This window comes from Esox lucius, chromosome 18 (assembly GCF_011004845.1).
Source record: "Esox lucius isolate fEsoLuc1 chromosome 18, fEsoLuc1.pri, whole genome shotgun sequence".
Lineage (NCBI taxonomy): Eukaryota > Metazoa > Chordata > Actinopteri > Esociformes > Esocidae > Esox > Esox lucius.
Genome location: NC_047586.1, coordinates 1,389,650 through 1,403,533, shown reverse-complemented (window position 1 = coordinate 1,403,533; position 13,884 = coordinate 1,389,650). Strand labels below are relative to the sequence as shown.

Genomic DNA, 13,884 nt, shown 5'->3' with positions numbered 1-13,884 from the left:
CCAGCAGGTAGAATGTTGCTGTGCAACAGGGCACCGAAATAAACCCTGCCGCCATAATCATTTGGGAAACTAATTTAGGATGGGGGGAGGAAGAGGCGGGGGAGGAGGAGAAGAGTGAGGGAGAGATGCAGAGACGGAGAGAGAGCTAGAGGGAGGAGTTAGCTGTAGTAATAACCATAAATCACCTTTGAAATGCAGCAATGTCACATGAACCCAGCCAGCCACTGGTGACCAGGCCCATCTGACCAGGCCTATCTGACCGGGCCCATCTGACCGGGCCCATCTGACCAGGCCCATCTGACCAGGCCTATCTGACCGGGTCTATCTGACCGGGCCCATCTGACCAGGCCCATCTGACCAGGCCTATCTGACCGGGCCCATCTGACCAGGCCTATCTGACCGGGTCTATCTGACCGGGTCTATCTGACCGGGCCCATCTGACCGGGACCATCTGACCGGGTCTATCTGACCGGGTCTATCTGACCAGGCCCATCTGACCGGGTCCATCTGACCGGGTCTATCTGACCGGGCCCATCTGACCGGGCCCATCTGACCGGGCCCATCTGACCGGGCCCATCCTTCAGCGGGTATTTTTACCCACACGTCACTGCAACACCCTTCTTCTGAAAGAGTCCTCTCATTTTACGTTGTCAGCAACACCCCCACCCCCCCAGCCCACCACCCCCCCAGCCCACCACCCCCCCAGCCCACCACCCCCCCACCCCACCCGCTCATCCCTAATGACTCCCCTTCAGGAGTCCCTTACATATCTATAAATACTCCTCTCCACTCCCTTCTGTGAGAATCGTGAAGCCCTCCCTCTCGCTCCTCCTCTGTCTCTCCCTCCCTTTCCCCCTTTACTTTCTCCCTCCCCGTCTCCCTCTTTCCCTCACTGCAACAGTAACAGCTGGCTCAAAGAAATAGATCCACCTGCCACTGTCTCCCAACACCATCAATTCAATGTCAAGTGTTTCCAATCTGTTGCCTTTATGAAAGGCTTAAAGCTGGAATCCACATCAGCAGAAACAGAGCCACTTTTCACCACATTTATATTGGGTTTGTTGTTGATGAAACAAAGAGGACCGTGTAGCATCATGGTTTAATACCAATAATGTGCAGAACATTGTGTAATCATGTGCTGTTTGATTACATTTCTATTTTAGTTTCAAGCCCAGAAGACACCAGTTAAGTAGATGCACATTATGTTGGTTTAACTGCGGTTGTACATGCTATTTGGATTCTTTTAAGCGTTGCAATGCTTTGCTTAAGCTTGTCTGGATTGGTAGATAGGCAGGAGTTAGCAGTACATAGTCCCATGAAGTGTTTCAAATAATGGTAACATGTATGATGAATCAGTATTTGATGTGAGGAAAACGGAGTTGTGTACAGTGCCACTTATCATACTGGCCCCTTATCATACTGACCAAGGAAGTTTGTAATTGTAATTGTTGTTTATCACCTTGCACTCAAAATTTGAGATCAGTCTAAACCTTTATTAAGGTAAATTTTTTCTCAAAAGGCATACATGACTATAGGTATTTCTAGAAACTCTTATGAATGTATATATTTCAGGTTTATTTGATTGATTAGGAACTCTTAAATTGTCATCTTTTTGTTTTCATAAGATATACATGTCATGCTTTATTAAACATGAAAGTGGTTGAAATCAAATGGTGCTATGATGAAGTGTATTTCGCCCACATAGTGAGAAAGCTGGATTGAGATGTAAAAAAACCAAAAAAAAACATTGATCACAACTGGAGAATTGTAGATGTTGGTCAAAACTTGGGGACACCAAATTTCCAAAACTATATTAGACATCAACTCCATGCCAACCAGCATTTGAACGTCTTCCCAGAAGGATGCCTCTAATCTCATCAAGACAGGAACGTCAGCAAGAGGAGTTTGCTAAAGTTCATTCGAACGATGTGAACCGGGTTCTATGGTCAGAACAAAACCGGGTTCTATGGTCAGAACAAAACCGGGTTCTATGGTCAGAACAAAATATATATTTCACAGTTCACTTGGTGTAAAAAGAGGGACAGTCATGTAGAAACCTACTCCCCACTGTGACATTTCAGATTTTTTTTTTTAAAGTTCAACTCCAGTCACATGATCACACATTTTTAAACCAATTTTACAACACCAAAAGTAAAGATGTTGTGTTCGGCAGGTCTACAGACCGGTCTGTCTGTTTCCACAGGTTAGAGTCAGCTGCTCCACTCACAACGTCTTCTAAAGCAATTCATTTGCAAGCTGGGCCTTTTCATCAAGGAGTTGTGTCTGGAGTGCATCGCAGCTGTAGTTCTTATAGAACATTTTCTTGACGTTAACAGATCTTGTTTTAAATTGACCCATGAGAGGATCCTGTAGAAAACCCCAGGACGAGTAGCTGCAGCCCAGACAGGGACTGATTTAGGAAGCGTTATTTTATACAGTGATGAAAACTGTAAGAAATGTTTTAATGTTGAGACCACAAAAGACCACTGTTTCTTAACGTTCTCTGAACAACCATGAGAATATACGTTTCCAAAACATTACCAGACATCTATTTAAATGTTATCCTGCTAAAACATTTAGGACTCATTTCTTTAAGTAATAACATACCAAGAAAACAAACATTTTGTCAAGTTACCCAAAGGCGGAGGGGTGTGTACCTGTTGTGTTGGCGGGTAACGTAGCTCTAGCAGGCATCCCATTCCCGTTGTCTCCCCCCAATCAAACAGGACACCATCATTCTGCAAGGCTAATCCTTGCAGAATGCACACACACACACAGACACACACACAGACACAGACACACACACACACTAATAAACACAAACAAATACCAACACAGGCACAAGATGTGTCTCTCTCTCTCTGTCAGGACAGGGTTGCCAGTTTCTGTCTCTGAGCCATGCCAGGGGGTTAAATGTGACACCCCCAATCCTGGCAAACCACACACACACAAACACTCAAATACACACCCACAAACACACACACACGCACACAATTCAGCCCAATGTGTGTCTGTAGGGTATTATCCAGAGGGACATGTCTCTTGGTGTGTCTGTAGGGTGATTTCCAGAGGGACATGTCTCTTGGTGTGTCTGTAGGGTGATATCCAGAGGGACATGTCTCTTGGTGTGTCTGTAGGGTGATATCCAGAGGGACATGTCTCTTGGTGTGTCTGTAGGGTGATATCCAGAGGGACATGTCTCTTGGTGTGTCTGTAGGGTGATATCCAGAGGGACATGTCTCTTGGTGTGTCTGTAGGGTGATATCCAGAGGGACATGTCTCTTGGTCTGTCTGTGGGGTGATATCCAGAGGGACATGTCCTTAGCCGTCAGAATGAATGAACGAAGAAGAGAAGAGAAGGAGGTGTAGAAGATCGAGGAAGAGGGAAGTGCATTCACGCATTATTAGATATCATGTCTACATTGTATTTAGTCTCTCCTCTTGAGCTTCTCTTCTCCCTCTCCTCCTCCTCCACCTCACACACCCCCATCCCTGAGACACACCTTTACATCCCCCTGTCCCTTTTCTCACCCTCACCAACCTCTACTCACCTGTCCTGCCTCTCACCAACCTCTACTCACTAATTTTAGGAAGAAACCTAGAGAGGACCCAGGCTCAGAGGGGTGACCAATCCTCTTCTGGCTGTGAGATATTAAGAGTACAATTGGAATAATTAATAAATGCATGTAGGCTAAATCCAGAGTCTATTTAAATTTAGACTAGGTCAGAAGTATGACCTGATGGAAAAGGACAGGGACAGCAACGGGCCCCACAAACCAGGTACTCCGTAGGTGTGGACCAGGACCTCGGGTCCTCCTAAAGTTTGAAACGGGAGGAGACTGGGAGAATTCAGAAAATGCATTCCTCATATCAACAACGATTTATAGTGGAGAAGGAGAACTTAGTGGGGAAGGAGAACTGACCCAATCCCCCAGCACAATAGTATAGCAGCGTAAGCCCTTGGAACTGAGACAGGGGGGTCCGGCGACACTGTGGTCCTATCTGGGGGAGGCCCCGGACAGGGACCAACAGTCAGGAAATCCATCCACCCACATTGCCAGGCATCAACCAAAGGGACACCCACCAACTCTAATCACCAGTCCTGCCTCTCACCAACCTCTAGCCCTCTTCCTCCCCCTGAACCACCTCTAACTCTTGGTCTAGAGTGTACAGCTAATCTGCCTATCCACCAAATTTGATAGAGTTCAGTTGTGAGCGTATGTGTGTGTGAGTGTGTGAGGGAAAGAGGGGAAGAGAAAGAGAGAGAGAGAACGAGAGAGAGAAAAAGAGAGAGAGAAAGAGAAATAGGGATAGATTGTGTGTGATGTCCTCAATAGTTTACCAATCCACGTCAAATATTGACTAGTGAAAACATTTTACTGGTCCTCACTTATATGAATGCCTTTTTTAGGCTTGGGGTTAAGGTTATAATGGGTTTTAAGAGTTATGGTTAGAGTTAGGAGTTAGAAATAATAAGATTTTTTTATGGAAATCAATTGTGTTCCCAAATAAATTCTGACTAGTAAAACAAGTGCATGTGTGTTTGTACGTCTTTTTATTGGGAACATTTTTGGAAATGTGGCTTCCTCCAGACAACATTCTGTCGAAAATGCTTTGAACATATCCCATAAACCAGAGAAAATCTGTGTGTATGTACGTGTGTTTGTGCGCCAGTCTTTGTGTGTCTGAAATTATGAGTGCTGTGTAATAATGAATGAACAAACAAGCAGAGATCAAACTACAAAATGATGTCATTGTGGGCTCATAATAGAAATGACTTGTGCGTCAAAAGACTGCAGTGACCACGTCTACCCAACAAAAGGCCTGCATGCATCATCAAATATGACAACAACAAATACATTCAAGACAATTCAAGAGAAAATAAGTAACGAAGGACTGTGGAATGGTGGAATGGGCAGTCCTGAAAATGCTTTAAATGTGATTCCCAGTGTAATTCCCATCCATACATTATGTCTATTGTCATACTACACAGAATAAACTGGATGTGTTCATCAGGACGTTAGATTAGTCTGTTATTTAGGAGAACCTTGCGTGGGCTATTTCACAAGAAATCATTGGAGAAATAGAGTCATGCGGTGCTCAGTTAGCAAAAGTTGACGCGTTCGTTTATTCTGCTGGAAATAGGTCAGCTGACATTTAAAGGGAAATATATGTAATGTTCTGCTAGTGTTCATACGGAGATGTAGATGTTCAGCCCAGGAGACTGGCAAAAAGTCTGCTCCCGCTGTATAATTTCTCTGCATTACAAAATACAATTTTAACATTTTCAAATGTTAAATTCTAATAAATATTTTTTAAATGTTTGTTTGAAGTGTTGTGACATTATGTTAGGTTTGCTGGGGAGAGCATGTTGTTCCCGTTTGCTGGATAAATAAAACCCAGCACATCATTCAGGACAAACTATTAATAAGAATGTAATTTCGGTATCCCCTCCCCCCTTCCCTCCTTCCTCACTGTACCCCATTACTGCTTTGGGCGCGTGCCAAATGGTGTACGCATGGCAGCTGAACGCATGCGCAGTGCACGGTGATCAACACAGCTCAACTTTAGTCGGTCTTCAATAATGTAGTAGGGGGCTTATCGAGAAGAACCCTAACAGACTTTAACACAGGCTAAAATAACCAACGAACTCTCGTGGAGTGAACGGTACTTTTGTTCCTCTAGCGCTCCAAGTTATCGCTTAAGTGAGGCATATAGTTTAATTGAAGTCAAAAGTGTTTTTTGATGTTGTTTTCGTGTCTTCGCTAGGCTAATGCCAGTCAGTCAGACCAACCGTAGTTTGTTTGAACTTCTGAGAGCGAGCCCGGTGCCAGTGACAGCAGCAGAGCGAGCTTGTATTCCGCTGTCGCAACTCCTCTTCAACCCATGCACCCGTCCAAGCAGTGAAAACGGAATCTGAAGGGAAAGTTTTTTTAAATTTTATTTTAAGGTTTGAAGATATCTTACCAACCCGGGGTAGGTTTATTGTATCTGCAGTTTGTGTGACAATTAGTGGTCTAAATAAATATAATCTATGTAGGCCTACATCGAATTAATCACAATACTACTTATAAATTATGGTATATCCGTTATTCTTTTTATTATTGTTATACTGGTATTTAATCGTACGTATTTTCCTCTCAAAGCGCATAGGCATATTACTAACATTTAAAATGATTAGGGTATGCAATGTTATGTAGGTGTAGCCTACATTTTATGAAATTTTATTCCGAATATAAAAATAGCCGAAACTATAATTTAATATAGCCTATTGTTTTATCAGACATTGTGGTACTCATATGTTTGTCCACATAGTTAAATATTTTCTAATGATTAGGTTACCATAAAATGATTCTACATGTCTACATTTAGGCCTATTCCTAACTGTATAAAATTGAGCTTTATGAATCTTCGACAATGAGGTGATAGCCTATTATAACTTTGTCAGACATTTGTCATTAATCTAACGGCCCAATAATTGTTATTATTGTAATATCATTTATAATTTGTATATACGGTTAAAATATTTACCGTAAAATATGTAATGCTTTGCCATATTCCATAATGTTTTTCCTTATTTCTTTCATTTCTTTTCACGTTCTCCACTTGGAAATGTGCGCGCGAACTTTGATGTGTCTCCAGCCGGAGTAAAATCTGCAGCCTCTTGCGCGCTCCGTCTGTGTGTATATATGTGCCATCCCTTTTCCGCTCGACCCTGTTCTATCCCTTGTCTTTAGCCGGCGGCCTCTCTCTGTCTACAGTCTGATCTCCACGTGGAGTTTGTGTTTATATTTGATATGTAGGAAATGGGAATCTTATCCCCTGCTGCCACACGCACGACCACCACCATGCACGATACGTCGCGCCTCTTGCTCCGGCCCTGAATGGCCCCGTCTGGCTATCGGCCTGTTCCTAACAACTAACAACATGACAACTTAAATCCGATACCTACCGAAATCCATACTGGTTCGATTACACGTTGAGGACCTATACTTAGACAGCGTGCATTTATCCAGTACTGTGCGCAACACACCTCAATTGTTTTAGCAAGATTTTAGGGCAGTGGAGGTTTCTGATTGGTTGTGTGGTAAGGGGGGTGAAAAATAGTGATACTATTTTTATATCAGCATACACGCATTGTGATCCCTTAAAGCAATCAATTATTGCTCAAAATAAAACGTATACTACTGTTTTTCTCTATTAACAGGCAGTGCTAGACTAAATAATACAGGCACGTGGCGCCTGGTTTATCTCCCAGCATAATGACATCTCAACAATGGAATATCAATTCCAGTTAACTCTGCATAATATTGAACAGGCTACAGTAAAAGCAAATATATGGGAGGTTTACAGAAAATAGAAGAAACTCTGTAGTTGGAACAACGAAAACAAGTTCACACAAGTTACAATGTTTTTCGAGAAACAAGAAACACACATTTCTTGCACAACCAAAACAAATAAACAGTGTGGTGAGCAATGACAATAATGTGATACATTAGTGTAGTATTTCTAATAGTTTCGGAGATCTATGGACAACACTAAACTGGAGTTAGTGGGTTAGACTAGTTGCCTATGCATTACACATTTGACAACAACTCATGACTTTTTCCCTTTCAAACAGAATGTTCTAGTCTTGGCTATAGTAAAGCTATAGTAAAGCTATAGTAAAGCTATAGTAAAGCTATAGTAAAGCTACTTCCACTGACGACTAAATGAAATATTGTAGCGGAAAAAGGATGACAAACTAGAAACATGAGAGTACAGTTTTTGCTTTATAACGTCAGTACATCAAAACCACTGAATGCATCAAAGTATGCTGCAATATTTAGTGTTATATTTCTCCTAACTCCGAAGATAATTTATTGATTTACTACATTGCATTATGCAAAGAATTCAGTCCGGGGCTTTTAATTCTTTAAATTCTTAAAAATGTTGTTCATTAATTTCAACAATATTCCTGATCAGTCTAGCTATATTCGGTTTGCTTTGGCTAACTGCGTTGCTAATAGTTAGTGAACACTTTGCAACGTGTGCAGCCAACCAGCCATATTTTCTTCCATTCCAGTAACCACAGCATTTTTCAAAGTTATGAAAATATAGATTTTCTCTGTAATTTGATTCTGTTGCTTGTTTGATGCAGTTTATGTGGTCCAAACTATTTTTCTCACCTTGTGGGATGGCCGTAATGACAGTGAGTTACTGTATTACTTGCTCTTTGGCGCCATCTAGGCAATACCTGATGTAAAGAACTACAATCAAGAATACAGTCTCGGTTGTTCATTTCAACATCACTAATATTGGTCACAAAAATCACAGATCTTGTTCATACCAAACATGGATTGAAATACTTTTATTTGACTTATTTTCTTTTGCAAAATATTTGCTCCCCCAGGTATAACCCTTTTTGTTTCAAATAAAAGACAACTTATTTATTCATTGTACCTTATAGGTTTTACTTATAGCCTAAAAAGGTTTTACCTGTAACTGAAAAGGTTTTTACCTGTGACCAAAATGGTTTTACCAGGAACCACAATGTGTTCTTCAAAGTGTTACTCCATGCGCAGGGACAGCCAAAGAACCATTTTGGAACCCTTTATTTCTAACATTTCTAACTTGTTTTTGGGGGACAAATGCATTGTCATTTATAGATTGATATATTTTATTTTATTTGTTTAGGCTACTTCTTAATAGATTATTACTATTTAGAATTTTAATGGTACATTTTCGTTGTTAATTTAAACTTACGTTTCATTCTGTGCTGCATGTGCAGATAAAGCTGAACATTTTAATTGTCTCTTAAACGGGGCTGTTATTTATTTTCTTCCTGTGTGATATCTAATCATTCAGTAGACATGTAATGAGTTACAAGATATCTAATGATTTAAGAGATATCTAATGATTCACCAAATATCTAATAGTTTGTAACATACCTAATGAGATATCCAGTAACATAACAGTAGAAACGCCTTGTATCTGACTTGTCAAATGTCTTATTGCCACCAAGACTTCTGACTTAAGGTTCCTCTGCAAGGCATTACGTGACTGTGGGTCATGGTGGTCAAAAGCAGTTTATTTCCTAATTTGTTTGTCATACCTGCCATGGCTGGAATAGTCCAACACGCATTAGTGAATAGCTAAAAAGTCTTCATGACAATGGCATTAAATCGGTGCTGACATGCTGGCAATATACTAGGGTATTCTGGGAAATGGCTTGCATGTTAACTGCTCCCCTCTCATGTGACTCCAAGTTTTATGAAAACAACCCAAACAGACTGTCAAAAAATTGTGAAAAAAACACATTCTGGAACCTTGGGAATTAATAGCAGGCCTAGTCTACAATAAATCCAGGACACTTCTGTTGTCAATAATGTGAGCTTTGGACCTAAAGACGGCACTAGCAGAGTCGGAGAGGCTGACCCAAGCCTGTGGGTCTGTGCAGATCATGGTGGACCTGGTTCTTATGCCATTGTCATGAAGACATTTCAGCCATTTAGTGGTTAATGATGGACCTGGTTCTTATGCCATGAATTTACCACCCCCTTTCCCCAATATCACCATTCAGTAGCCCTGTGAATACATCCAGCTAGAAATATAACTCTATGTGGGGGGACAGAGGGAAAGGCAGGCTTGCTCATTGATTTGTTGAATAGTGTCAGGTAACGTGTGCATGGATGTAGGAATGGGAAGGATATGGATGTACGGATGGGAAGGGCATGGATGTTTGGATGGGAAGGGCATGGATGTACGGATGGGAAGGGCATGGATGTACGGATGGGAAGGGCATGGATGTTTGGATGGGAAGGGCATGGATGTACGGATGGGAAGGGCATGGATGTACGGATGGGAAGGGCATGGATGTACGGATGGGAAGGGCATGGATGTACGGATGGGAAGGGTGTAGATGTAGAGATGAGAAGGGTGTAGATGTAGAGATGGGAAGGGTGTAGATGTAGGGATGGGAAGGGAAGGGTGTAGATGTAGGGATGGGAAGGGAAGGGTGTAGATGTAGGGATGGGAAGGGTGTAGATGTAGGGATGAGAAGGGTGTAGATGTATGGATGGGAAGGGTGTAGATGTAGGGATGAGAATGGTGTAGATGTAGGGATGGGAAGGGTGTAGATGTATGGATGAGAAGGGTGTAGATATAAGGATGAGAAGGGTGTAGATGTAGAGATGAGAAGGGTGTAGATGTAGGGATGGGAAGGGTGTAGATGTAGGGATGAGAAGGGAAGGGTGTAGATGTAGGGATGAGAAGGGTGTAGATGTAGGGATGAGAAGGGTGTAGATGTAGGGATGAGAAGGGTGTAGATGTAGGGATGGGAAGGGTGTAGATGTAGGGATGGGAAGGGAAGGGTGTAGATGTAGGGATGAGAAGGGTGTAGATGTAGGGATGGGAAGGGAAGGGTGTAGATGTGGGGATGAGAAGGGTGTAGATGTAGGGATGAGAAGGGTGTAGATGTAGGGATGGGAAAGGTGTATATGTAGGGATGAGAAGGGTGTAGATGTAGGGATGGGAAGGGAAGGGTGTAGATGTAGGGATGAGAAGGGTGTAGCTGTAGGGATGAGAAGAGTGTAGATGTAGGGATGAGAAGGGTGTAGATGTAGGGATGGGAAGGGTGTAGATGTAGTGATGGGAAGGGTGTAGATGTAGGGATAATAAGGGAAGGGTGTAGATGTAGGGATGAGAAAGACAAGTCTGGCATAACCTATATATAAGACATATATAAGGACAGTTAGTATTTTGAAAGGCAGATAAACAGATCAATAAATAGTGAGGAAGAGAGACAGGCAGATAGAGAGAGACAGACAGGGGAAGACAGAAAGGGAGAGACACACGGAGAGACAGAGAGAGACAGGCAGGGGGAGAGAGACAGAGAGAGACAGACAGCGGGAGAGAGACAGAGACAGACAGAGAGTGACAGACAGTGGGAGACAGACAGGGGGAGAGACAGACAAGAGGAGACGGACAAGGGGAGGCAGACAGGGGGAGATAACACAAGGGCATAAATCAATTGACCTGAGAGACATTATTGTCTTGGGTTTCAGGCCAAGGGGAGCTCAACACAATGAAAAATTAAAAGGCTGCAAGTCTAAAAGACAAAGACCTTTCCCTCCCTTGACACACACAAACCTGCCAGTCAGCCAAATCAGTCAGTCCGCCAGCCAGGCAACCAGACAGCAGTGTAGATAGGCAACCAGTCAGTCAGTCAAGATAGGCAACCAGTCAGCCAGTGATTAGCTGATAGTCAACTATCAGCTAATCATTCAGTTGGGATAGGCCATCAGCCAGTGAACTCGCCAACCAGGTAGTCATTCAAACACTCAGTCAAACAGCCTGCAAGGCGACCAAAAACTCAGTCAGCCATTGTTATGCTGAACTTGTCAGATGCTGTTGATATTCATTACACTGATCATCATCATCATCCTCACCGCTACACTCCTCTGCAGGTGATGACAGAGTCATTTTCTAGTGAAACACACACGTTTGTTTTCTATCCTTGTGCTGACTAGAAAAACTGAAATCCATGTTACCTAGCTCTCGCCCTAAGCCTAACATTAACCTAGCTTAAAATAGTAACCAAACCTTTATGCCTAAAAGTAACCTAGTGCTAAACCCTAACCCGTAATGCTTAAACCAAAAAGCAACCCCAATTTTAAGACTAGCCATAACAAGTATTTGATACACTGCCGATTTTGCAGGTTTTCCTACTTACAAAGCATTTAGAGGTCTGTCATTTTTATCATAGGTACACTTCAACTGTGAGAGACGGAATCTAAAACAAAAATCCAGAAAATCACATTGTATAATTTATAAATAATTAATTTGCATTTTTTTGCATGACATAAGTATTTGATCACCAACCAGTAAGAATTCCGGCTCTCACAGACCTGTTCGTTTTTCTTTTAGAAGCCCTCCTGTTCTCCACTCCTTACCTGTATTAACTGTTTGAACTCGTTATCTGTATAAAAGACACCTGTCTACACACTCAATCAAACAGACTTCAACCTCTCCACAATGGCCAAGACCAGAGAGCTGTGTAAAGACATCAGGGATAAAGTTGTAGACCTGCACAAGGCTGGGATGGGCTACAGGACAATAGGCAAGCAGCTTGGTGAGAAGGCAACAACCTTTGGCGCAATTATTAGAAGTTCAAGGTGACGGTCAATCTCCCTCGGTCTGGGGCTCCATGCAAGATCTCAATGATCATGAGGAAGGTGAGGGATCAGCCCAGAACTACACGGCAGAACCTGGTCAATGACCTGAAGAGAGCTAGGACCACAGTCTCAAAGAAAACCATTAGTAACACACTACACCGTCATGGATTAAAATACTGCAGCGCACGCAAGGTCCCCCTGCTCAAGCCAGCGCATGTCCAGGCCCATCTGAAGTTTGCCAATGACCATCTGGATGATCCAGAGGAGGAATGGGAGAAGGTCATGTGGTCTGATGAGACAAAAATAGAGCTTGCCATGTTTGGAGGAAGAAGAAGGATGAGTACAACCCCAAGAACACCATCCCAACCGTGAAGCATGGAGATGGAAACATCATTCTTTGGGGATGCTTTTCTGCAAAGGGGACAGGACGACTGCACCGTATTGAGGGGAGGATGGATGGGGCCATGTATCGTGAGATCTTGGCCAACAACCTCCTTCCCTCAGTAAGAGCATTGAAGATGGGTCGTGGATGGGTCTTCCATCATGACAACGACCCGAAACACACAGCCAGGGCAATTAAGGAGTGGCTCCGTAAGAAGCATCTCAAGGTCCTGGAGTGGCCTAGCCAGTCTCCAGACCTTAACCCAATAGAAAATATTTGGAGGGAGCTGTAAGTCCGTATTGCCCAGCGACAGCCCTGAAACCTGAAGGATCTGGAGAAGGTCTGTATGGAGGAGTGGGCCAAAATCCCTTCTGCAGTAGGTGCCAACCTGGTCAAAAACTACAGGAAAAGTATGTTCTTTGTGATTGCAAACAAAGGTTTCTGTACCAAATATTAAGTTCTACTTTTCTGATGTATCAAATACTTATGTCATGCAATAAAATGCAAATTAATTATTAAAAAAATCATACAATGTGAATTTCTGGATTTTTGTTTTAGATTCTGTCACTAACAGTTGAAGAGTACCCATGATAAAAATTACAGACTTCTACATGCTTTGTAAGTGGGAAAACCTGCAAAATCGACAGTGTGTCAAATACTTCTCCCCACTGAATGTTTTACCCTAAACCTAACCCCTAATCTGGAAATAGTCTTTTTATTCTGCTGACCTATTTGTCAGGTTTTACTGTGTTTGTGGAGACTTCAGGATATATTGTTAGACCTGGATCACACAGAGGATTTGCAGGTGGAAAGCGATAATTTTTTTTTACATAATCAATGTCTCAAATGTCTCTCTTCTCTCTCTGTCTAAGTGGATCACAGCTGAAGCACCATGGAGGGCTCACCGGACCTCAGCCAACAGAAGGTGAGTGCTGAGTGTGTGAACGAGAGAGATTAGTTCAACAGACATGGGTCCAAGAAGAAGGGAGAACAGAGCAGTCCGTACTGTGTTCTGGATGATTCCCAGAAAATTATTTTTGCCACTAAGAAAATGTCTGGTCTTGTGGACGGAAATGTGAGTTTTAAGTTCTGTGCGGCACACATTTACAGTGAATAGTTTCACTGTACTCATTTTCAGTTACTGTCTAGACAGTAGTCACTGTTGTTGTTTAGACAGTAGTCACTGTTGTTGTTTAGACAGTAGTCACTGTTGTTGTTTAGACAGTAGTCACTATGTTGTTGTTAAACAGTAGTCAATATGCTGTCATTTAGACAGCAGTTGTTCAGACAGTAGTTAATATGCTGTTGTTTAGACAGTAGTCACTATATTGTTGTTCAGACAGTAGT

At 42.5% G+C, this 13,884-nt stretch overlaps 1 protein-coding gene across 11 annotated transcripts in view; it reads left to right on the top strand.

The window, feature by feature from the left end:
- The first annotated feature begins 5,551 nt into the window (after positions 1-5,551).
- Positions 5,552-13,884, top strand: part of eya4 (EYA transcriptional coactivator and phosphatase 4) — a 53,044-nt gene continuing 44,711 nt past the window's right edge. For 3 of the 11 annotated variants that reach the window (XM_020056475.3, XM_020056471.3, XM_020056478.3), the window contains exons 1-2: positions 5,555-5,976; positions 13,410-13,462. In XM_020056475.3, the coding sequence (XP_019912034.2) occupies positions 13,430-13,462 (33 nt within the window). In that variant the 5' untranslated portion in view covers positions 5,555-5,976; positions 13,410-13,429. Of the gene's footprint in view, positions 5,977-13,409; positions 13,463-13,884 lie in introns of those variants that run through there. The other 8 variants (XM_020056474.3, XM_020056468.3, XM_020056470.3 and 5 more) reach the window with 6 other exon arrangements.